This window comes from Crocuta crocuta, unplaced genomic scaffold, assembly GCF_008692635.1.
Source record: "Crocuta crocuta isolate KB4526 unplaced genomic scaffold, BGI_CrCroc_1.0 scaffold283, whole genome shotgun sequence".
Taxonomy (NCBI): Eukaryota; Metazoa; Chordata; class Mammalia; order Carnivora; family Hyaenidae; genus Crocuta; species Crocuta crocuta.
Window position 1 is genome coordinate 2,290,591 of NW_027529346.1, and position 26,195 is coordinate 2,316,785.

The 26,195-nt window shown below is 37.0% G+C and overlaps 1 protein-coding gene across 1 annotated transcript; it reads right to left on the minus strand.

Moving 5' to 3' along the window:
* Positions 1-3,903: 3,903 nt before the first annotated feature.
* On the minus strand, positions 3,904-4,502 carry LOC144226897 (ferritin heavy chain). Its single transcript, XM_077758393.1, has one exon. It carries the CDS (start codon positions 4,500-4,502, stop codon positions 4,053-4,055), a length of 450 nt encoding a protein of 149 aa, XP_077614519.1. The 3' UTR covers positions 3,904-4,052.
* Between the last annotated feature and the right edge of the window lie 21,693 nt (positions 4,503-26,195).

A 26,195-nucleotide genomic window follows, 5' to 3' on the forward strand; every position in this document is an offset into this window, starting at 1 on the left:
TTTTGACCAAGTCCTAGATCTTAGAAGTTAAAAGCATCCATTAGAAAAACAGTTTTGCTATCAATGTATGGCGATTCTACTTTAAGGGTTGTAATCATCAAAACTGGGGTAAATCAAAACTTAAAAAAGGTGCCATCTATAAAAATTATCACCAGGCTCTGGGGATCATCACAATCTTTCCCTCATAACCTCAAGGATCAGCTATTCTTTCTGACAGTAATAAAATCTCAGGCACCAGAAACTATCCTCCAACAAATGAAACATGGCTTTGGATTCTAGAAAAGTAGAGGCATGTAGATATTATGTGGCTGATTTATTCTCATCCACATTGAGTACTGGTGCCTCAGAGGCTGAGTTATTGTTGAAAATATTCTAATTTCTTAAAATGAATGGATACATAGTCATAAAAAGATATAAAACATTAAATTTTGTATATTAACTATTCCCAGAAGGAGTAAATAACACATTAGGGAATAAACTTTAGATTTTAAAATATCCAGGGAACCTGGGTGGCTCAGTTAATTTAGCATCTGACTCTTGATTTCTGATCAGGTCATGATCCCAGAATCTTGGGATCGAGTTCCATGCTTGGTATGGAGTCTGCTTAAGATTCTCTCTCTCCTTTTCCTCTGCCCTTCCTCATGTATTCACATGTACATGCTCTCTCTCTTCCTCCCCAAAATGAGTTTAAAAATATCTCAATAATTCTTCATATGCACATGCATTTTAATAAGCACAAATGTCAATATCTATGTTGCTTCTAAAAGTAGATTGAAAAAATTATCAAACAATGGCATACGCTAAAAGATAGAGGCTAAAAATTTTGATAGATGCTTATAGAATAAGATACTAAGGTTTTCACTTGCACACTCTTCACAAAGAGCCTTCTGCATGCTGTATATGCTTAAGAAGTGAGCATAAACTTAGCTTACAAACAGAGTGCTACTTTCTAACTGCCATGGTAATAGGCTTCCTATACCCTTATGGCATCAGATCACTTCTGAAGAATTGTTTCCTGTCTGGGATGCTATATTTTATGAAGGACATTTCTTTTCTATAATGAATTCCAAGAAATGCAGTTGTGAGAAAACCGTGAGAGAGCGAGGTTATTTTAAAAAGCAATGCACTTGTTTATTAAGTGTTCCTCAACAGTGACAGGCATTGGGCTAGGCCCTGGCTCCACCGCTTATCACTCTGAAAAGCAGAGAAGGGTTAACTATACCCATTTCTTCCACTATAAAATTAGGACATCAATGGTATGTGTTAAATATGAAGGATCATTAGAAGGTTGCATGAAGTAAACCTCCTCTACCATGCAGAACACTGTCTAGCATATATTTAACTCTAAGATTTTCTACAAGGCAACTATACAAGGAAAAGACAACTTGTTAAAGGAAAAAAAATGAGACAAAATAGCTATAGACTACTTTTTGTTGGACTGATATGTAGGACAGCTAGTTAATATTATGAGTGATATAAAGACAGAACAAGGATCACATGATGGCTTTTTGAAACAGGTGTAATACAACATAAAGAAGAATAACATTCTAAAACCTAGGTCTCTCCAGAAATGGGAAGTTAGGACATGCTTATCCAACCAAGGTTGCTACCAGGGCGCATCCAAACATGAGTTAGAAGACTATTGGCCAGAGAGGTTACAGGAGCTACTTCTGCTTAAGAAGTCTGAATTGCCGTATGACTAACGCACATTTGTTTTTCCAAATTCATTACAAATTCTTTTTTTAATGTTTATTTATTTATTTTTGAAAGAGAGAGATAGAGAGAGAAAGCAGGGGAGGGGCAGAGACAGAGAGACGGAAGCAGAGAATCCCAAGCAGGCTCTGCGCGGTCAGTACAGAACCCGATGTGAAGCTTGAACTCACAAACCATGAGATCATGACCTGAGCTGAAATCAAGAGTCAGACATTTAACACACTGAGCCACCTAGGAGCCTCCAAATTCTTTTGAAAGAAAGAAAAATATCTTATTTTTATATATTCTATATAAAAGTAGTATTTTTTTTAAATGTTTTTTATTTATTTGTAGGAGAGAGAGAGAGACAGCGTGAGCAGGGGAGGGTCAGAGAGAGAGGGAGTCACAGACTCTGAAACAGGCTCCAGGCTCTGAGCTGGCAGTCAGCACAGAGCCCTACACGGGGCCCGAACCCACGAACCGCGAGATCATGACCTAAGCGAAAGTCGGACGCTTAACCGACTAAGCCACCCAGGCGCCCCTATATAAAAGTAGTATTTAAGAAAATAAACACCTGTTAAAGACTCAATTTGAATGATAAGCAGAGATTACAATGGTTACTTTAGTTAATAGAACAACAGTCTGATGAAAGAGGTCATCACTATATTTTATCTATTCCAAATAAACGTATTTTTCATATGTTAACATTTCTGAAATGGAGATGCCTCTCAATGGTATCATAATTTGTGGGCTTTTTCTTTACCTGTGGTACATAAAATAATGGTATATTTTACAATGACAGTTATCTTAGATTTGATGAAATACACTATTTTGTGCATCTATTATGTACCAGGTAGTAAATGCTTCACTTGCATTATCTCACCGAATTATCATAATAACCCTTAGGTGGGTATTGTTATCACTACTCGACAGGTCTGGTTTAGAGAGGTAAGAAAAATGCTATGATCAGTCACAGAGCTAGTAAAAATGGAGACAGACTTCAACCGAGATTTGTGTGATTATAAAGTTCATGCTGTTAGCCAGTTCACTAACACGCTCTTCTAAGAAAGGTTTGGATAAAGATTTTTTTTCAAGAAGAAAAACTGTTAAAGTCTCAAAGATGCTTCTATTCATTTACTAATGCTTCTCACGCTCCTTGTATCTCTCTCTGCTGGGTCAGATCCTGCAGCTTCAGAGCGGATGGCCACTGAGAGCAGCTGGGTCATTTAGCGTTGATTCCCAGAGCTAATCCAACATTAAAACACAATTGAATGTGGAGGCGACTCTAAGAAGCCAGAGCGCTGTTGAAGAAAATTGTCTTCTTTTTTAAAGTGGGATAGGATATGTGTTCAATTCCTTTTGACAATATTTTATTTAGTATAGTCTAAAATTCCTGAAGGTAATCTCTAGGGGAAAAAATACTTCCCAAATGTATATACTTTTATATCTTAAGAAAATAACTTTGTTATAGTCTAAAAATTGCCAAATTGACAACATGATTTTTAAGATAGAATTTTTAAATTAACTAGAAAGGTCTTTCAAAAACTATTTATATTAACTTGACAATTTTTGATTATGAAATTTCAATATTTCGAGAAATATATTTAAATAACAACAGAGGCAACAGGATTGGTTATGAAGTTCCTCTTTAAATTCCCTTAATATTTGCCACTGTACAGACTATAATATAATCTTATTTTTATAGCAATTTCAATATCAAACTGAGGCAATAATAAACTAAGTTAGAGTTAGGACCAAAATGAAGAGTTCAGGAAAAAATATTACAGTAAGTGTGGGACTAATAAAAATCTATTTGTGAAGGTACAAAATATCAAATGCTATTTTAACATGCATAATCATTATATTCTGGGTTGTTCCCAAATTACACTTTAAGACATATTAAAGGGCTTTAATAGCAATTCAATATGAAGTGAACAAAAAAATATAACATAGTCAATTTTAGTGGTCTTATCCTCACTTTAGCTACTCAGGATGAAATGTGTGCTATTAAAATGCTAAACAATCTCGGAAAAAGTACTGAGCATTGAACATGTATTTCTTTACTCCATGATTCCTGCCTAAACTAAGTTTTACTCTTTCAATTTAATTCATGTCAAGTCCTCATTTAGGAGCCTTTTCTTTCATGGATCCTTCCTAATTTCTGGTATCCAGAGTGAAGTCAAGGTTTTTTTTTTGTGTTTTTTTTGGGGGGGGTACCAAATTACTTTATTTGAAGAAATGGTACAAATGAAGTTAAGTAGATGTTTTGGTACAACTTATAGAAAAGGGAAAGGTAACCCCAACAGGCATGCACTGCCTCGGTGACCAGAGAAGTCACCCACGGGAGGACAGCCTAAGGCTTAGCTCTCGTTATCACTGTTTCCCAAGGTGTGCTTGTCAAAGAGGTACTCTGCCATGCCAGATTCAGGGGCCCCCATCTTGCGCAGGTTGGTTACGTGGTCACCCAATTCTTTGATGGATTTCACCTGCTCATTCAGGTAATGTGTCTCGATGAAGTCGCACAAATGGGGGTCGTTTTTGTCAGTGGCCAGCTTGTGCAGTTCCAGTAGTGACTGATTCACACTCTTTTCCAAGTGTAACGCACACTCCATTGCGTTCAGCCCGTTCTCCCAATCATCACGGTCTGGTTTCTTGATATCCTGGAGGAAGATCCGGCCACCTCGTTGGTTCTGCAGTTTCATCAGCTTTTCGGCATGTTCCCTCTCCTCATGAGATTGGTGAAGGAAGTATTTGGCAAAGTTCTTCAAAGCCACATCATCACGGTCAAAATAGTAAAAACGGTCATCCATTTTTAATAAATTAAAAGTGATTACTACAAAAAAAAGAATATGCACTTCTAAAACGAATTCCCTATCTTATAAAACTGTACAAGTTTTATATAAATATTTAGGTATAATATATAATATGTAGGCATACATTATAAAATATACATATGTTTAATACATAAAATATGTTACAAAAAATGCACACACATACACCTATATACATGCACCTTAAAATATTAACATATTACAAGAAACTTTAAAGCCACCTTTTACAAACCACAGCTAATCTGAGAACACTCTCCTGATCCCACTAACTAACATTCACATGCACTGATCCAGGACTTTCTTCCCTTTCTGCATTAGACATACAGTATTTTCTCCCTTATGACCCAGCAATAGCACTGCTAGGAATCTACCCAAGGGATACAGGAGTGCTGATGCATAGGCGCACATGGACCCCAATGTTCATAGCAGCACTCTCAACAATAGCCAAATCATGGAAAGAGCCTAAGTGTCCATCAACGGATGAATGGATCAAGAAGATGTGGTTTATCTATACAATGGAATACTACATGGCAATAAGAAAGAATGAAATCTGGCCATGTGTAGCAACATGGATGGACCTTGAGGGTGTTATGCTGAGCAAAATAAGTCAGGCAGAGAAGGACAAATACCATATATTTGCACGTATAGGAGGATTAGGAGGAACTTATCAGAGGACCATGGGGGAGAAGAAGCGGAAAAATAGTGAGGTAGAAGGAGGAAGCCAAACAATGAGAGACTCTTGAATGCTGAGAACAAACTGATGACTGATGGGTGTGGGGGGGAAGGGGGAGATGGGCATGGAGGGGGGCACTTGTGGGGATGAGCACTGGGTGTTATATGGAAACCAACTTGACAATAAACTATTTGTAAAAAAATAAAATAAAATAAATGTGAGCATGTGCTTTATGATAATTGTACCACATTGAAGAGATCCATTTGAAACGTGCATTCTTCAGGGGCGCCTGGGTGGCTCAGTCAATTAAGCACGCAACTTCGGCTCAGGTCATGATCTCACAGTTCGTGGGTTCGAGCCCCGCATTGGTCTCTGTGCTGACAGCTAGCTCAGAGCCTGGAGCCCCTTTCAGATTCTGTGTGTCCCTCTCTCTCTGATCCTCCCCTGTTCACACTGTCTCTCTCTCGCAGAAATAAATAAAACATTTAAGAAAAAAAAGAAACTTGCATTCTTCATTCAAAAGGACATCTTCTATTTTTTTTCCAGAGCAATATATAAGTTTCATTTTTTTAAAAACCTCCAAAAGTATTCCATGGCATGAATGTGCCATAATTTATAAAATGTATTTAATAGTTTTATTTTGATAGATATTTAAGTTGTTTCCATTTCCTTTTGGTTTTATATTTCAGAAAATACTGCAACACTCTTTTTTTTTTTTAATACTGGAATATTCTTGGTCATGCAACCATGTATATGTGCAGGAATTTCTCCAGAGTAAATATTTAGGAGGGTAATTATTAGAAAGTAAGAGTGTTTAAAATTTTCTCCTAGAAAATATTCAATCGCCCTGCAGAGTTACTATATCTTTATATAATCACAGGCAATATAGGGGGTGCCTATTCCCCAACCATTGTTAACACATGGTACTTAAAGAAATTAAACTTGTTGGTTGCCAGTCTGATGAATAAAAATGGTAGCTCATTCTCTCAGTTGGCATTTCACCAATGGCAAGTACATGGAGTTGGTTTTTCCTGAGCCTACTGTTGTCTCCTTCTCATCTGACTTTTGACTGCTTTTATGCTTTTCTTCTTAGATATTTGTTAAAGTCCGTCTACTGTATGCTGTAATTTTTTACAAGTATGTCACTTATTCTCTAACTTTGTAGTGTTTTTGTCTTTGAAATTATTTTGACCAAAACAAATTTATCTATTTTTATGCATTTCCTTGTGCTTTTTTTTAAAGGAGATCTTCCCTGCTCTGAGGTCAGAGGCATTTTCCTGTTTTTCTTACAATATATTTATACACTTTTCATTTTTGTTGTTTTTGTTTTTATACATTGGTCTTTGGTCCACCTGGAACACATTTTTGTGAATCTTCAAAGGTAGAAATCAAAGTGTTATTTTTCCAGATGGATAGAAAATTATCTGAATTCCTTTTTATTAAATAGAGAGTAAGAGAGAAAGAGAGAGAGAGAGAGAATCCAAAGCAGCCTTCATGCTGTCAGCACAGAGCCCAACCCAGGGCTTGATCCCACAAATAGCGAGATCATGACCTAAGTCAAAATCAAGAGTTGGTCACTTCACCAACTGAGCCACCCAGATGCCCTTATTTACGTTTTCAATTATGTTTTGATATCTGATAGTACATCTGTTATTCTTTATACCTTTTTAACTATTCTTCTGTATTTTCTTTTCCATATGTATTTTAGGAAAAAATTCCATGAAAAATCCTACCAGAAATTTCATGACTATTCTATTAAGAATTATTTTGAAAACTAAAACTTTAGAATATTGATATCACATCCACAAACACAAAAGCTTTATTTATTCAGATCTTTTAGGTCTAATTTTGAAGTTCTGTATTTTCAGCATGAAGGCTTTGCATATTGTTCTTACAAGGCTTATTCTTATGACTTTTGATTTATATTCTTATTTGAATGAAAATTTTTAAAAATAAATTGCTGCTTATTTGTAAAAAAGTGATTTGTGGGCACCTGTGTGGCTCAGTGGGTTAAGCCTCTGACTTTAGCTAAGCCCTATATCAGGCTCTGTGCTGACAGCTCAGAGCCTAGAGCCTGTTTCAGATTCTGTGTCTCCCCCCTCTCTCTCCCTTCCCTGCTCATACTCTGTCTCTGTATCTCTCTCAAAAATAAATAATAACAAAACTTTAAGTGTTTTTTTTACTTTGATTTTATATAAGGTCACTTTACTGATTTTAGTATTTATCACAATTTGTCAGTTAATTATGTTGGATTTTTAATGTAGAAGACAGTACTGTTCACATAAAAGGAAGCTTTTATATTTTTCTTATCAATATTTTTCATTTTTTGTTGTTTATATTGCAGAGTCTAGGATCTTGAGTGAAGTATAAGATACATTGCTTTTCTTTTTCCTGATTTGATGAAATCTTTCTAATTTTCAGATGTAGGATGTAAGTGCATTGATGCTATGCCAAATGCTAAGTTCAAATCCTGACCTCAACTAGTTATTGGCTTGGGCCAGTTTTAATTTCCCTATGCCTCAAGAAAAATACCTACTACATAGGACTGCTGTGAGAATTCAGTGTGTGAACATCTGGACGGTGCTTAGAACAGTGCTTGGCACACAGGACGTGTATGTAAATGTTAGCTATTATTATGCCTATCTTGACATTAAATATGATGCTGATAGAAGAGTTGATGCCCTTAGGTCTAGACATAAGTCTCTGGGATTTGAACCATCTATTAGCAAATATTAGCAGAAAGAATTGCATAGCATTGGTATTAGCACTCAAATTGTACCTTGAATAGACTGCACTGAAGCAAATTGGGGTGAAATCTAAAAAAAAGGAGGTGGGAGAAAGGTACTTATTCTGTTTATTGAATTTCAAGTATGTCCCAGGAACTGCACAAGATCAATGCAATTATTCCCCATCAACATTCTTTTCAGAGTTGCCATCTTATTCTCCAAGTAGAGGTTAGGTAACAAACAAGGTCACCCATGAAATTGAGACAATATTCAAATCCTGGTTGCAGTTCTACAGATTGAGTAACCTCCAGGATTTGCAGGTTCCATTAATCTCATACATGACACCAAGAGTCTGTGAATCCTTCTTTTCCTTTCCTGTATTTGAGGGCAGATCAACTGTCGAAAAGTCAGAAGTGCACATCCTGCTAAAACATAAGCACCCTGTGAGCAGAACCTGAGTCTATCTCAAAATGCAGTGCCCAGAATAGTGCAAGATCTAAAGGCATCAAAATTATTTTGTATATTGTTTGGTAAGGAAACATACGTGTTTGTGTCACTCAAACTAAAGATTCTCACATACTGCACCAGCAAAATAACCATATAGTTTCCTTTCTGAAAGATTATCTCTGTCATTTTCATGTTGATAACAGTTTTACATTTTTAAATTTTCAGTTCTGTGTTGACAGGAAAGCTGTCAAAAACACAGGCAGCACACAAGGAATTTTTCCACACTTAGAACTTGAGACTTACGGTTATATATAGATCTGCCTTAAATTTTAGGTAGTTCACTTCCACTTTTTTTTTCTTTTGGGCAGAAAAACTGTAGTTGCATTTTTCTGGAAACAAATGATTTTATAAAAGTTGTTTTTGTTAAAAAATTAGGTAAATACAAAATATTGGGATGATATTTGGTAAAATTCTGGTGGCGAGATACCATTTAATACATAAAGTTTCAGTGATATTAACTGTGCACAACACTATAGAGATTAGCATCTTTAGTTATTCCAACTTGACATGGGAAGAAATTGAAGCACAGACTTGGTAGATAATTTTCCCAAGGTCACACAGCAAGTAAATGGTAGATGCAATTCACACCCCTACGCCCTGACTCCAGTATCCTCATTTCCACTGTTTTGTTACCTTACAAGATAGTTAAAATGTTGTAACTTTGTTTCCTTCCTCAATAATTAGAAAAGTGTATCTCAAATCACTACTGGTGAGGCTACATATGCTTCCACAAGGATGGCTAAAAATTCAGAGAGAAATGCTATTCCACACATTTCCTGTACATCCACAGCAGGCATAGAGGGCTTCTGTCTATACTCCAACTCCCACCTCTAATAATGTTTATTTTTTTAATTTTTAAAAATTTTGCTAATGTTTATTTTTGAGAGAGAGAGGGACGGAGAGAGAGAGAGAGAAACAGACAGAGTGGAGTGGGGGAGGGACAGAGAGAGAGGGATACACAGTATCCAAAGCAGGCTCCAGGCTCTGAGCTGTCAGCACAGAGCCCAACGCCGGGCTCGAACTCTCGAACTGAGAGATCATGACCTGAGCCAAAGTTGGACGCCCAACCAACTGCGTCACCCAGGCGCCCCTCATTTTTTTTTAAAGATGAAGTTACTTATGCATCTTTAATTTTCATGTTTTCAGTGCATGGTCTAGCTACTGTGTTAGTTTGCCCGGCATCACAAAGTTCCTCCAAAATGTGCTGCTGCTTTATTCTGCGTGGAGGAAATGGAGTTCCCTCTTGGAGTGAACAGTCACTTGGCAGCATAAGTTATTTTAATGGACATCTCTTTACACCGAGACTTTGCCATCTGTTTCACTCTCTAATTACAAATTCAGGAAGAACACAATTCACAATCGTGTCTATAAAGAAAAATACAAGGGACTTAAATGCAGGTTTATATCACTGCATCTGTTCAGTGATTTTAAATTCAGAGGAACAAAAGGGCAGGAAACTTCTTTCTCTTCTCAATCCAATTAGCATCGACAAGAATTTATAGCACAAAGTTACCAAAATTGGTTCATCCAATAAAAATTGGAAAACTACCATATTAATCCTGATATGTGTTGTACTTTACGTTCCATTTTTTTCTCTGATTCTAATAATGGTACAGAAATTATCACTTGTTTTTAAAGGATAGGCAGAAAAGTCGCGTGATTTTAGCTAGCAGACCAGCTCAGTGACAGGTGTGACTCAGAAGAAGGACCTCTGTCATTAAGATGTGATTAATTTAGTCAAGAGAAAAGGCAAAATGCTCCCTTCCCTATTCATAATGTTTTGTTTGATAAAACTCACAAACCTGTGAGTGTGTGGGAATCTTAAATCTAGGCCATTGGCAACCGAGTAATAATGCTTCCTCAACCTGATGCCTAAGGCTAGAGTCACAGTCTAACAAGGAAGTGAGATTAAATAAAACCAGATTGCATATGCATAACTGGGCCACTCACTTCACATTTTGTAGGTTCAATTTATTACAACAGTATCTTGTGTCTGTGGTGACTTAAATGTCTTTTCTTCTTAATTGTGACAGCTGCATTCTCTTGATACATCAATTAGTCCCCGAAACACAGAATTTGCTCAGACCCCTAACCAGTCCAGCTATTATCAATGTCAGATCAGTTCAAACTATAGTGGGTTATGTAGGAACAATTTAAATTACCCAACCATGCAGAGACCACTCACTAAGGCACTAGGATATCTTAACTCTTCAGGACCACTAGAGCAATATCATAGAATACTACAGCTTACTCGGTGGCAATCCCACTCATCAGCTAATAGCTCATACACACACTGGAAGACTCTAAGTAAAAGACAGAGAAGTACGGAGGTGCATGGGTGGCTCAGTCAGTTAAACATCAGACTCTTAATTTCAGCTCAAGTCATGATCTCATAGTTGTGAGGTCAAGCCTCATAGTAGGCTCTTTGCTAAGTGTAGAGCCTGCTTGAGATTCTCTTTTATGCTCACTCTCGCTGTCTCTCTCACTCTCTTTCTTTCCTACTTGTGCTCATTCTCTTTCTCTTTCAAAATAACTTTTAAAAAAAGATTAAGGAGTATAGGAAGTATACTGTTTTTCTCACTATTACATCAAACTAAATCAGAAAAAGTGAAAAATAACTTGTGCCCATAAACCACATTTGCCATCTGATGAATGTTTTGACTAAAACTAAAGAGAAAATATATAACTCAGGGTTTTTTTTCATTTTTCCCCTGTACACATAAATGTTTCTTCCTCCTAAATTTTTTTGATGTTTGTTTTTTAGAGAGAGACAGAGCATGAGCAGGGGAGGGGCAGAGAGAGACACACACAGAATCCAAAGAAGGCTCTAGACTCTGAGCTGTCAGCACAAAGCCCCATGTGGGGCTTGAACCCACAAACCATGAGATCATAACCTGAGTCAAAGTCGGACACTTAACTACCTGAGCCACCCAGGCGCCCCGATGCTTCTTCCTTCTAAATCCCTCACACATAAGAGGGTCACTCTACATATGAGCCAATAATGTAGGGAACCCATGTTCCCAGGCTATTATCTGGAGTGCTAATGCTGTGAAATGGAGATGGGAGCAGTACATTCATTCACATGGTTAAAGTTAATAACCGAATGATTTACAAGACATGACATATCTGAAGTCAACTGAATTCATTGTCTCATTAAACAATGCAGACAGGGTTGAAAATATTATCCCCCAGTGCTTTGCACTTGCATCTGCCCCATTACAGTTTCACTGATGGGCCTCAAAAAAGTCATATGCAGGGAGCTAGTTGATTATCTTAAAAGAAGATATGAACCCTCAGTTTTGATAAGATTAGGGAGATAGGATGAGAAATCAGTAGGGCACATTTCATACACTTGCAGAAAATTTTACATGTGAACATTTTTATTTTCTTTCCAGCTTTAGCTAAATTAACAGACATGCCTTTGTCCCAAAAAATGCAACCTGCTTATCCATCCTTAATTTACCACCCCAGTCCCCAGGCTCTGCTCTCCATACACCAAGGTCCCTAACCAAAAAGGTCCACAGAGTGGCCTGGAAAAGAGGTCTATTACTGGAGATGACATGGCAGAGTTTCCTTTCCTCACAGTCCAGAAATGTGCAAAATCATGGATAATGATGAAGACACACAGTTTTCAAAACTCAGTTGAAGAATTCCTTCTATTGGATTTGTTCTGTTAGCTCTCCTTTTACGATTTTTCTTAAGTATCTATTAGATCATGTTATGATTCTTTTAAAAAGTTTTTTTTAACGTTTATATTTGAAAGAGAGAGAAAGACAGAGCATTCGTGGAGAGGGGCAGAGAGAAAGGGAGACACAAAATCTAAAGCAGGATCCAGGCTCCGAGCTGACAGCACAGAGCCCAATGCAGGGCTCAAACCCACAAACTGCTAGAATATGACCTGAGCCGAAGTCAGATGCTTAACCAACTGCACCACCCAGGTGCCCCTCATTTCTCTTTTCTTTTTGATAACTCTGGGCTAGGGGTTTATCAATTTTATTAATTCTTTCGAAGAACCAGCTCTTAGTTTCATTGATGTGTTGCACTGGGGTTTTTTGTTTTTGTTGTTTCTATATCAATTATTCCTGCTCCAATTGTTATGATTTCCCTTCTTCTGCTGGCTTTAGGATTCATTTGCTGTTCCTCTTCTAGCACCTTCAGGTGTAAAATTAGTTTGTATATTTGAGATTTTCCTTGCATCTTGAGGTACCTCCCTGTTATGACCACCTTTGCTGCATCCCAAAGGTTTTGGACTGTTGTGTTTTCATAAAGCGCTTCCACGTACTTTATAAAATTTCTTCTGTGATTACCTGGTTAAGCCATTAAGAATGTTAGCCTAATAACTTTCTTTAGTAGGATGTTCTTTAACCTCCATGTATTTGGGATCTTGCCAAATTTTTTCTTGTTGTTGACTTCCAGTTTCATAGCACTGTGGTCTGAAAATATGTATAGTATGATCTCAATTTTTTGTACTTGTTGAGGCCTGATTTGTGACGCAGAATGTGATCTGTTCTGTAGGATGTTCCATGTGCACTTGAAAAGAATGTGTATTCTGTTACTTTCAGATGAAATGTTCTGAATATATCTGTTAAGTCCATCTGGTCCAGTGGGTCATCCAAAGCCATTGTTTTCCTTGTTGATTTAGCGCTTCGATGATATGTCCATTGCTGTAAGTGGGGTGATAAAGCCCCCTACTATTATTGTATTATGATCAGTGAGTTCCTTTATGTTTATTATTAAGTGATTTATATATTTGGGTTCTTCACATTGGGGGCATAAATATTTATAATTGTTAGATCTTGTTGGATAGACTCCTTTATTATGATATAGTACCTTTCTTCAACTCTTGTTAAAAAGTATTTGGTTTAAAACGTAGTTTGTCTGATAGAAGTACGGCTCTGGCCTTCTTTTGACATCCGTTAGAATGATAGATGGTTCTCCATCCTCTAACTTTCAATCTGTAGGTGATTTTAGGTCTAAAATGAGTCTCTTGTAGGCATCATGGGGTATTTTTGTTTATTCTGCATGGGGTATTTTTGTTTATCTATTCTGATACTTTATGTCTTTTGATTGAAACAGTCCATTTATAAAGTGATTATTCATAGATATAAATTTAGTGCTATTGTATTACTTGTAAAGTCGTTGTTTCTGGGGATTTTCTCTGTTCCTTTCTAGACTTTGTTGCTTTTGGTCTTTTTTTTCCACTCAAAGAGTCTCCTTTAATATTTCTTGCAAGGATGGTTTAGTGGTCACAACTCCTTTAGTTTTTGTTTGTCTGGGAGACTATCTCTCCTCTTCTGAATGACAGCCTTGCTGAATAAAGTATTCTTGTCTGCATATTTTTCCCACTCAGCACACTGAATATATCATTCCACTCCTTTCTGTCCTGACAGGTTTCTGTGCAGACATCTGCTGCTAACCTGATTTGTCTTCCCTTGTAGTTTAGGGATTTCTTTTCCCTTGATGCTTTCAGGATTCTTTCCTTACCTCTGACTTTACACATTTTACTATGATAGGTCTTGATGTTGGCCAGCTTTGGTTGATTTTGATGACAGTTCTCTGTACCTCCTAGATTTGGATGTCTGTCTTTTTCCCCAGGTTGGGAAGCTTTCAGCTATAATTTGCTTCAATAAACCTGTCCCTTTCCCCCTCTCTTCTTCTGGGACTCCTAGGATATGAATGTTATTACATTATGTTGTCACTGAGTTCGCTAAGTCTATATTAGTAGTCCAATATTTTTCTTTCTGCCTCCTTTTCGGCTTATTTTCCATGATTTTATCTTCTATATCACTTATTCCTTCCTCTTGTTTCTTCCATCCTTGTGGTCATTACACTAGTCAGTTTTGCATCTTGGTTATAACATTTTTTGTTTTCGTTTGACTAGTTTTTAGTTCTTTTATCTCTGAGGTTAGGGTCTCTCTGGTTTCTTCTATGCTTTTTTTCAAGCCCAGCTAGATCCTTATGACTGCTGTTTTAAATTCCAGTTCAGGCATATTACTTCTATCTATCTGATTACCTCCCTGGCTGTGACTTCCTCTTGTTCATTCTTTTGGGATGAATTCCTCCCTCTTGGCATCTAGGTTTATGTCTTTTGTGTGTTAGGAAAGCCTCTACCTGGTCATATTTCCACTATAGCTGAAGCTTTGTAGCACTCTCTGACTAGGGGACCTGGTGTGTGTGAGGGGCTTGTGCTGTGATTCTGGGGGAGGGGCGTGCTGCTGCTCTAGCTCTCAATCACAGGTGCCCTAGTACAAAAGGCACCTGCAGAGCACAGTGGGGCAGGACTTGGTATAAGTGGCTCATGCCTCCACCGTGTGTGCTGTGGTGCTCACTGAAGTCTGTCCATGCTGATGGGAGCAGTGAAAAATAGCCTTGGCCTGCTCTCTTCCCCGGAGAGGGAAGTTCACACCTGCTGCTGTTCAGGAAGCTCTCACAGAAGAGAGAAACAATCACCCCTCCTGTGACCCAGGCCTCTGTCAGATCCCTGCCTTTACCCTGTGTCTGAGCCATCTGCCTGACTGCCTAGCAGTGTAGTGGGCCTGTGCTTATCTCTGGCACATTGCTGGGTTTCAGACTCCAAATTTTAGGGATCTGGTAGGGTGCTGATCCTCTGGGGGGAAGGTCTCACCATGTTGTGGTGGTGCACTGGTTTGCCCTAGAAGCACGATGCTCAGGGGCTTGTATTTTATGGTAAAGCATAGCAAAAAGCGGGCATCCAGGTTAACTGCCCTCAGCAGGCATCTCTGCTCATACATTCATGAACAGAGCAGCTCAGTGGCACCTGCTGGTTCTTTTGTCCCCTGAAAGGCAGTGCCCCTGCCTCTCCCAAATGCACTCCAAAAGGGGGAACTCTCTCTCCCAGTGTGGCCCAGGGGATCCTCAGTGCATCGTGTCTGCTCCTGGGCCTCTGCCCTCCTTTACAGGAGCATTTCTGTGCCTGCCAGGTGCTACCTGGAAGTACTGTGGGCTCCTAAAACTTCAGACTTTCAGCTCCAATGCTTGTAAAACCTTGTGATAATCAGCCCTTCTCATTTTCCCAGTCATTGGTTTTGGGGACATTTATTTCTTGTGCAATTCCCCGTGTGCTGTTCTCTCTCTTGCTCGTTCTCTCTCTCGTGCGCGCGTGCTCTCTTTCTCTCTCCCTCTCTCTCTCTCTCCTGTCTCTACTATCAGGGCTCCCTCTCCACCGCAGCACCTGTGATTCTTTTCTCTCCCAAATAACATCTCTGCACCTCCTGCCTTGCACAATTTGGCCTCTTTTCTCCCTCTAGCTGTTCAATTTGTTCTCTCAGTCCTCAGGTTGATTTCCTGGGTGTGAAGAATGATTTGATAATTATCTAGCTGTGTTCAGGGATGGGGCAAACATAAGGTCAACCTACTACTCTGCCATCTTAACACCCATGATTCTGAAGAAATATCTTTAACAGAGACTTAGAAAGCATATTCCATTGTCAAGGTCCTTATTGTAGAAAGCAGAATCTTCCTGAGCTAAGTTAATGAGAAAGGGAAGTATTTCGGGATAGTAATGTAACTTAAAGGATTTCTGCCAGGGCCAGGAAATCAAGCTTGGTTGCTACATAGCCAAGGAAGTAATATACAATAATTTGAATAATATACAATATACCAGTGTCCAACGGGAACCCACTGCAACCAACATCCACTCCACAGTTCCCATGTTGTTACTGGAGATCATGCACTAGAGCTTGCAACATAAGAGCCACAGCTAAGATTTCCCTGGATGTTCCCTCAGATTGCCCACTTTTGCCTTTCTATTTTTATCTTGGTGCTTCTCTAGAACCTAGCTAATGAGGGGAGGCCCAGGACTAAGAATTCTGAAGAATATAGAGTTTAGTTGAATAGACTCCATAGTCCAGAAAATAAGTCTACAATGAGTTCAGCAGATATTAAATGAACCAACCTGAAAAATATGCCTCTTACATCTGATCTCCCTAAATGTGACCTCCACATCATGTATATATAACATAAGATTATGCAATATGTTGTAATAATATTTGAACATCCTAAAAATTCTCCACTAAACTGTGAATTTCATCAGATCATTCTGTGTGTTAATTCTTGAGTCTTAGGATCTGGCATAAAATATGTACATTTAAAAAGTACATTCTAAATAGTACATTATAAAACCCTGGAACTCAAGAGACTGTAACTCCTTATTTTAACACAATCAGGAAAAACAAAAGGGATGTAGGATAACATAAATATCATAGTAGATGAAGGTACGAATCTGACTTTTAGGGAGAGACTATCATATTTATAAACCTAGAGTTTATATTTTATGACAAACTGGGTATAGATACACAACAGGTATAAATATTAGAGCATGTGAAAGCAAAGAGACTAATGAGCATTTTTAAAAGATAATATACTATGGAGTAAATAATACAGACTTTAAAAATACAATATAGCAAGTTAGAGAAACATTTAAACCTTGAATGCTGACTTAGGATTGATAAATATCATTGATTATGTTTACACAATGGGAGGTGTTTCCTCCTTCTCACCTTTGACCACCTTTTAATCACTAGAATACACATTATAAGGGTTCTTAGTATTTCTATAACCTGAGTTTTCCATATTACAAAGTAGGACAAGACTGTTAAGATCACTAACCTTTTTTACATAGGCAACATAAGAGGATATTTAATTATTCTACATTATTAGGGAAAAGGCAACTGATATTTTTTAAATGTATAAGACATACTTCTGGTTCCCAGTTCTGCATGAAAAGATTCTGTAAGGGGTCACTCTGTCCTAACAAGTAAAAAGCTGAATATCCTGAAAAAAATCAACAACTCTCCAAGGACCCTTAAGAGAGGTGAGGATACAGGGCAAACTATATTGGAAACATCCACAAGCAAATCCAGAAAATAACAACTTACCAGAGCAGAGATTCATGATTGAAAATCACGTAAAGAACCAGAGATGTACTTCCAGCAGCTCAACCAGGTTCGCACAGTATGCAGGAGAAAAATCCCCTCATGCTTGGGGCAGAAGAAGGAGAAAGGAACCATTTTGAAAGAAGCCAACGTGCTCTCTGTTCTTAAAGAAGCCCTGACCTCAGGGAAAACTAATTAACCAGAGCCAAAGCTACCGAGGTTTTATCAGAGCCTAACTCACCTTGGGGCAAAGAAATACCCAACTCCAGCCCACTCTAGTCATCCTCTTCCATGTAAGTAGGGATAATAAAAATTAAAAACACTTGTGAACTTCCCGGTCTAGAGGCATAGGCTCCCTAAAAGACTGAGATCTAATCATAAGACTATGGGACTCTTTCTCTCCCCTCCCCTCAGTTCACAGCCACATTACTAGTGGCTTATTTACAGTCATTCCTTTTACCTGGGACACTATGTCTGGCAATGAAGAAAGAATTACAAGGTATTACCAAAGGCCAAAAAACACGATCTGAAGAAACAGAGCAAGCACCAAAATCAGATGTGGTAGGGATGTTAGGATTCTCAAACTGTGAGTTTAAAACAATTATGATTAATATGTTAGGGCTCTAATAGGTAAAATAGCATGCAAGAACAAATCGGCAATGTAAGCAGAGATGATGAAAATCCTAAGAAAGAACCAAACTAAAATGCTAGGGATCAAAACACTGTAACAAAAATGAAAAGTGCCTTTAATGGGCTTATTAGTAGATTGGACGCAGCTGAGAAAAGAATCTCAACACTTGAGGACATCTCAATAAAAACTGAAAAGCAAAGAGAACAGAGACTGAGAAAAACAGAGCAGAATATCCAAGATCTATAGGACAAATTAGAAAGGCATAACATACATTTTTTTAATGTTCATTTTTGAGAGAGACAGAGCATGAGTGGGGGAGGGGCCAAAAGAGAGGGGGACACAGAATCCGAAGCAGACTCCAGGCTCTGAGCTGTCAGCACAGAGCCCGACATGGGGCTTGAACCCACCAACCACAAGATCATGACCTGAGCCTAAGTCAGAGGCTTAACCGACTAAGCCACCCAGGCACCCCAAGCCATAACATGTATTTAATGGGAATACCAGAAGGGAAAAAAGAGAGAGAGAGAGAAGAAATATCTGAAACAACAACTGGAAATTTCTCCAAATTAATGCCAGACACTAAACTATAGATGCAGGAAGTTCGGAGAACTACAAACAGAATAAATGCCAAAAACAAAACAAAACAAACAGACAAAAACCCCTACAGCTAGGCATATCATTTTCAAATTACAGAAAATCAAAGATTAAAAAAAAATCTTGAAAGAAGCCGGGACTGGGGACGGGTACGGGGAACCACCTTACCTATGCAGGAACAAAGATAACAATTGCATCCAAATTCTCTTCAGAAACCATGCAAGAATGAAGGGAAAGGAGTCAACATTTAAAGTGCTGAGAGGAAAGAACCACACACCTAGAATTCTGTAGTCTGCAAAATTATTCTTCAGAAGAGAAGGGGAAAGAAAGACTTTCTCAGACAAACCAAAGATAGAGGAATATGTTGCCAGCAGACCTGCCTTGCAAAAAAATAAATAAATAAAATAAGTTAAAAGAAGTTCTTTAAAGAGAAGGAAAACAATATAGGTCAGATACTTGATATACATAAAGAAAGCAGGAGCATCAAAGGATTAAGTCAAGGTAAAACAAAACTTTCATATTTCTTATTCTCAATTGATCTAACATAATGGTGTGTTCAAATAATAATAGCAACCATGGATTTTATATAGCAACACATATATCATGTAAATATATACATATATATGCTTATATATGCTTATATATAAGTGAAATGAATGACAGCAATAATATAAGGACCAAGAGGAAATACTTAGAAATATTTTCTTATTATAAAGTACTGGGGTACCTGGGTGGCTCAGTCGGTTAAGTGTTCGACTTCAGCTCTGGTCATGATCTCACAGTTTGTGAGTTCAAGCCACTCATTGGGCTCTGTGCTGACAGCTCGGAGCCTGGAGCCTGCATCAGATTCTGTGTCTCCTTTTCTCTGCCTCTCCCCCACTTGCACCCCCCAAAAGTAAACAAACATTAAAAAGTGTTTCTAATAAAAAAAATTAAAGTTATTCACTCTACCAGTGAAGTGGTATTGTTATTTAAAAGTAGACTTGTATTAGTTATAAATGTATATTGCAAACTAGAGGGTAACCATGAAAAATATTTTTTTTAATGAAATGGATTGGGGTACCTGGCTGGCTCAGTCAGTGGAGCATTCAACTCTTGATTTTGGGGTTGTGAGTTCGAGCCCCACTTTGGGTGTAGAGATTAGTTAAAAATAAAATCTTAAAAATATATAATGGCTATGCTTTAAAAAAGGAGACAAAACGGAATATTTAAAATGCTCTCTTTAAACCACAAAAGGTAGAAAAAAAGTAAAGACAAAAATAGAAATAAAGAAGGGGAGGTTTTGCATTTGTAGGGGCAGGTGTATATGGGAAATCTTTGTACATTCTTCATAATTTTGCCATGAACTTAAAACTGCTCTAAAAAGTCAGTTTCTTTAAAAATTAAAGTATAAAACAACAGATAAAAATCTTTATTTCTATATATTTACATGGAAATTCCAAAATAATTTCCACTCAATGTTTATTGATAATAAGAGCATTTAAGCAAATATATGCAATTCTTATTATTATAAAAGTGAGACATTCTTTGGAATTTTTCCTGTACTATTACTTTGAATTGGCTTTTGATCCCAAATTACATTATGTTAATAGACTCTTCTTATCCCACATCCAGTAGGTGGCACTCTTTCTTTTGCACTAAGAACCAAATAGAATAAAAGTAAGGATGGATAGATAATGAGCAGAGCAAACCTCAGCACTCTAAAATGTACTGTACATTTTTAGCTAAGTAGTTAAATGAGTATCTGAGTCTGTGAACCCAGAAGATATTCCAAACTGAAAGCTGAAACAGCTTGTTGACAATAATATAGGTTACTGGCACACCTGGGAAAATGGAGTGACTGGGTTGTCTGATCTGACAGGAAATGTTTATACAGCTCTGTGATGTTCCAATGTCTCAGGCCATAGAACAAGTTTGCAGTGGATCTAAGAGTAAGTTCAAGAGTCAAAATGACTCCAAAATATAAATTTTTTCACCAAAACTCTGCTGAAGTTGTAAGAAAAAAAAGTAAATTTTTCATCTGTTTTCATTTTCCATTTTAATGCCATGGAGATTTGATAATAAGCAGAAAAACAATAAAAATATAAATGATGAGATAAAAACAATGAAAAGTAAGTTCCACATACTGCCTCTTGAAGAGTTTAAAGCATATTTATGGATAGCATCTCATACTGAGAGATGATATTTAATTTTTCAAAGCCTTAGAAAGTAGCTTTAATAATATTTGAAATATGCACATTTTGTTCTATTCTTCTGGTATGAAAGGAGTCAACATTCTACTCATCATCTTTTTCTTTCTTAGTATTTTCTTTGTCTAGCCCCTCTTCAAACTTCGTTGGGTTGTAATTTATCCTTTGGAAGGAGAGGTGCATATTTATTTCCACCTTGGTAAGGGTTATTTTTTCTTTTTTCTTAACACCCCAGATTTCATATTTGTTTCATTGTGTCTATCTCATTCCTAAAACATTATTTCTGGAATAAGATAAGGTAAAAATCAATAAATCAACCATTGTGGATAGATGGCCTACCAGACTTTAATTCCCAACACATTGATCACACAAATCCTTCTCTTCGTGTACTTAGTTTTTTATTATTGTTCACTAGACCATGACTGAGTGCCCCCAGGCAAGAGACATGTTTTATTCATTTTTATTCTACCTGCAAGGCCCAGCACAAGACTTACACGTGGTAGGTATTCATGCACTATTTATTTAATGATTGAGCAAATTAATGCATTAATTAAATCAAATTTCACCTTCCTTCAGGTTTATGCCTCATAGACCTTTCAATATTTATTCCCATAATATATAGGAGTTTATTTCCATACTTTAGTGCCCAACATTCCTAGTATTTCTAGTTTTATTAACTCCAAAATTGTCCTGATAACAATAATGCCCTATGCCCTTCACTTTTATCATAGTCCATCATTCCAACTATTAAAAAAAGAAATCCAACTGGTAAATGTATGCTTCATGTTAATTTTACCATACCTCATGTTACTCTTTCTTCATATACTGGCTCCAAGTATGGCCACATTCTGGGAGAAGAGAGGAATAAACAGAGTAAACAAAGATTTATTCTACTCTATATACTAATGGGCATATATTGTGGGGCACGTTGCCTTTTCACAGAGACATTTTATGATTCAGCTTAGGTCCTAAAATTATGCAGTAAGTTATAAGTTGAGATAAAAAGTTGTATAAATACAAAACTAAATTTATTTTTTGCCATTGGCGATAATTTATTGCTTGGCTATATTCCATTTCATTTCATTTCATTATATTCAAGTTAGTTAACATACAGTATAGTCTTGGCTTCAGGAGTAGAGCCCAGTGATCCATCTCTTACATATGACACCCAGTGCTCATCCCAAAAAGTGCCCCCTTTAATGTCTGTCACCCATCCAATCTACCTCCCCCACTCACCACCCCCACTCCAGCAGCCCTCAGTTTGTTCTCTGTATCTAAGAGTCTCTTACAGTTTGCCTCCCTCTGTTTTAATCTTATTTTTCCTTCCCTCCCCCCAGGTTCATCCATTGAGTTTCTCAAATTCCACATAAGAGTGAAATCATATATCTATCTTCCTATGACTGAGTTGTTTTGCTTAGCCTAATACCCTCCCGTTCCATCCACGTTGTTGCAGATGTCAAAATTCCATTATTTTTCATTGCTGAGTAGTATTACAGAACTAAATTTTTAAGCTGTTTTGTAAATGTTCAAAGAAAATTGACTTTATTATTTTTATTTATATTTTTATTATGAATTCAAGAACCACCGACTCTTCTAATTATGTTATTGCATTTCTCACTGAGTTTTCACCACTAAACAGGATTAATCTGTCTGGTTTAACCTTAAAAATTGCCTTTCTGTAAGTTTAGTATTGAGGATTTTACCATTAGAAGTCTTCCATCTTTGCCATCTGTATTCAATGTTCAAATGAACATGTGTGTAATTCTACACATGATCACAGCCTCTACAGATAAGAAAACTGCAGGTAGCACTCTAGTTTCAAGTATATAGGAAAACATCCATCCATATGGAGAGGTTTTCAGTTTTGGTTTTCTTCAATTCATAAAAGAATAATATTATTCAATTTAAATTTCTATTTTTCCTTTTGGGCACTTTGGGTAATTAGTGCCTAATTCTAGTCTTGACTCTTCCATTGGTGCCCTGTGTTAGCTTAAAAAAATAAACTTCCTCAATATTTTTTTATTCATCTTGGTTTCTCTCCAGATTAGTAAACTTTCTACTGTGATTTCACTATCTATAAAGAAACAAATTAAACAATAAAATTCAAAGTGAATATTTTAAGCACATTATGCCACTTACATAGCATATTCAGGAAGTATTAAAGGATTTAGATGCAGAACAATTATTGAGTTTCTACTACTGATGTTATTCAAATCAGTGGCTTGATCACCATTTGTATGAAGATGGTTAGGGCAAATTTCTTTCCCAGTTGCCAGTCTTCCTTTCCCAAAGTTTCTGAGATGGCTATGCACATTAACTGCCACTGTGTTCATCTTTTTTTTCTGGCTTTGAGATATACAGTTTGGGAACAGTCAAGCATTTTTGTTAATGTAGATGTCTTAAACTATGGTGAACCTGTGTACATGATAATAATTTTTCTCCACAATTGTACTTCATATGTGAAGGGAAGAAACTAATATAGAAACAAATACTTGTTTCTGTTATCCATATGTCAATTTGCCCATCCAAAGCCTCCTGGTTAATATGCTAAATGTTGGTAAAGTATGTTGACTACTTGGATTAATATAAGACATAATTCTCCTTAGTGAAATTAAAATTATTCAAGATAGGATTATTGTATAAAAATATTTGAGACTCTCCCCATGCTTGTATAACCCAGGTATAAGAAGGCAGCTAGGTCTATTTCCTTTATTTTGAAGAAGGCTTTGGGCTGAATCCTTAAATAGTCCTATAGCCAACTGTAAACTCTGAAGTGTTTTTGCCAAATTCTAACAATATGACTCACAGAATCCTGCCTTGAAATTTCAGTGTTTGCTCAAATCTACCGCTCATGCAAAGTAGTGACAAAAATATCTAAAGGAAACAAGACCTAGGATTTCCTTGATTTAACAGAAAAAAATCATATCAACTTTTTATTCTGTGTCTGTAGGTAGGGCAAAACCTGGTTTGAGAATTACTTTAATAACCTAGTCGCAAGGTAGTGGATGGGTTAGTGACTATTGTCACTTATCTCAAAATTTCTTCCATTGGCATCTATTATCTACCAAAAAGAACTTAAGAGTTGAGCATAACCAACTTACATTAGGTCAGTTCACAACAGTAGTTATTAAGGATGAAGACAAAAACAAAAGGAACAGTAGAAATGTGTGGAGGACTAGATAGAGCCCAGATTCCTCCTCCTCTCCTTCACAGCTTAAATAGCTTCCTTTTCTACAATTGCAAAGCACAAAGATTTTCTCTGAGAAACCAAACCAAAGAATCTCATACTTCTGGGACAAGAAGGAAGGCAACTGTAAGACCTGTGTTTAGAAGATGAATAAATAAATGTCTACATGTTGAATGGAAGGATCCCCTGTACTTTCCTAGGGTTTTACAGTGCTTGGATACCCAGTGCTAGGCCTTAGCATGGTATAATTTGGCTTATCATCCAAAGTTTGAGGTCTTTCATTGACTATGCATTCTGTCCCAAGAGAAAAGAGCTCCATACTTTGACATTTGGGGTCTCATGGTCAGGTTCCTATTCCTGTAATCCTAATGTGAAGTCAGTAGTAGCTTATACGCTAACAAAGCTTACTCTCCATTTCTCCAATTTTTTTTTTGTGCCTCATTCCTAGAAATTACTCAATGGTCAAGCATCTCCAGATAAGATTAATAAAGTTTCCAACATGAATGAACAGGCCAACACAAACAAATGAAAACAAAACTCAGAAGAAATAGAGAAACTCAGGAAAAGTACACTCAGTAAACAGAAGGCATTTTCAAAAATTATAACTTTGGGGCATTTCATCCATGAAATGTGAATAGGATGCTTTTGTAGAAAGTAATGATCAGAGTGTAAAAAATAACTAAAGTATTAAAATTGTGATACATTTTAAACAGCAAAAAAAGGGTGAGAAAACCATCTACATAGTACAACAAAGGGCAAGATATATTAAAAGTTATTAAGGACTTGAGATCTAATATCTAACTAATAGAAACTCTTGGAGAAAGAGGACAGGAAGAGATAGAAGGAAGAGAAAGAGAGAGCAAGAGGAAGAGAGAGAAAAGGAGAGAGGAAGAAAGAGGACGTAAGGAAAATATTAAAAAGAAAAAAAATCACAGAACAGAAAGGCAGAGATGAAAAACCGTCCAGAAAAATACATACATACATACATACATAAAAACAAAAGGTGAAAAAAGGTACTTTTTTCAAGGGACATCACAATGAAATCTCAAAAGTGTATAGGGGAAGAGATCTCAAATACTTCCAGAGAGTTATAAAAAAACAGAGTGTCAAGGGTATAATACATGCAATGTCAACAATCAGAATGGTATGGGCCATAAACTTTGTAAATTAGAAAACAATGATATAATGACTTCAAAATCCAAAGGAGAATTATTTCTAACTTCAGGGTGTTACACCCTGACACAACTCAATCACAAATGATTAAAAAATCAATAAAACATTTCAAACATGCAAGGGCTCAAAAATACATTTTTCAAAACCTGATTCTCAGGAAGCTGAGAGAAAATGAACTCCAACAAAATATGGGATTAACCCAGGAGAGAAGAAAGCATGGGATTCAAAAAAAAAGGAGCACTCCACACAAGAGAAATACCAGGGCAATGATACTAAAAGCAGAGGGTATGATACTGGAGGCGAGTGTTAAGGTGACAGTAGTATAGCAAACCTATGAAGCCATTAGGTAAGACTGGCCTAAGAAGAAATTAACATGACATCATGCACAGCACATGATGATGGTATGGCTAGCCAGCTAGGTGGAGGATGACCAATCAGGGCCACCATGAAGGCCCAATCCCCATGATGCAGACAGCTCACACGGGCTCAAAATGGATCCTCACACAGGCATCATAGTAGTCTCTCTGAAGCACTAGGCATAATGTTCTCAGTCATATATGCTTGCAGTTGGCATATATTTTAAGGCATTGAATATCAAGTTATGCCATTTATTTTACAAATCTTGTGGCTAGATAAAGGTACAGAAATAGAAAAAAAATGGGCTTACCGTTACTATATTCTGGAAATATTAATCCAAATCAAGTTGATTCCAGTACATTCCAGGTACATAATTGCCTTTTTTGTTGAACTTTGGCTTTAAACAATCCATAAACCATATACAAGACCTATTGAATCTTAGGTAAAAAACATGAATGATAATAACTTCTTTTCAATTTCTAACACACTAAAGGTTCATTATCATATTTAAAATACAATAAAGAATAATAGGAACACCTGGGTGGCTCAGTTGGTTAAGCTATTGACTCTCAGTTTCTGCTTAGGTCATGATCTCATGGTTTGTGAGTTTAAGCCCTGCATTGGGCTCTGTGCTGACAGTGTGGAGCCTACTTGGGATTCTCTCTCCCTCTCTCTCTGACCCTCCCACTCTCTCTCTCTTTCTCTCTCAAAAATAAATAAACTTAAAAATAAATTAAATTT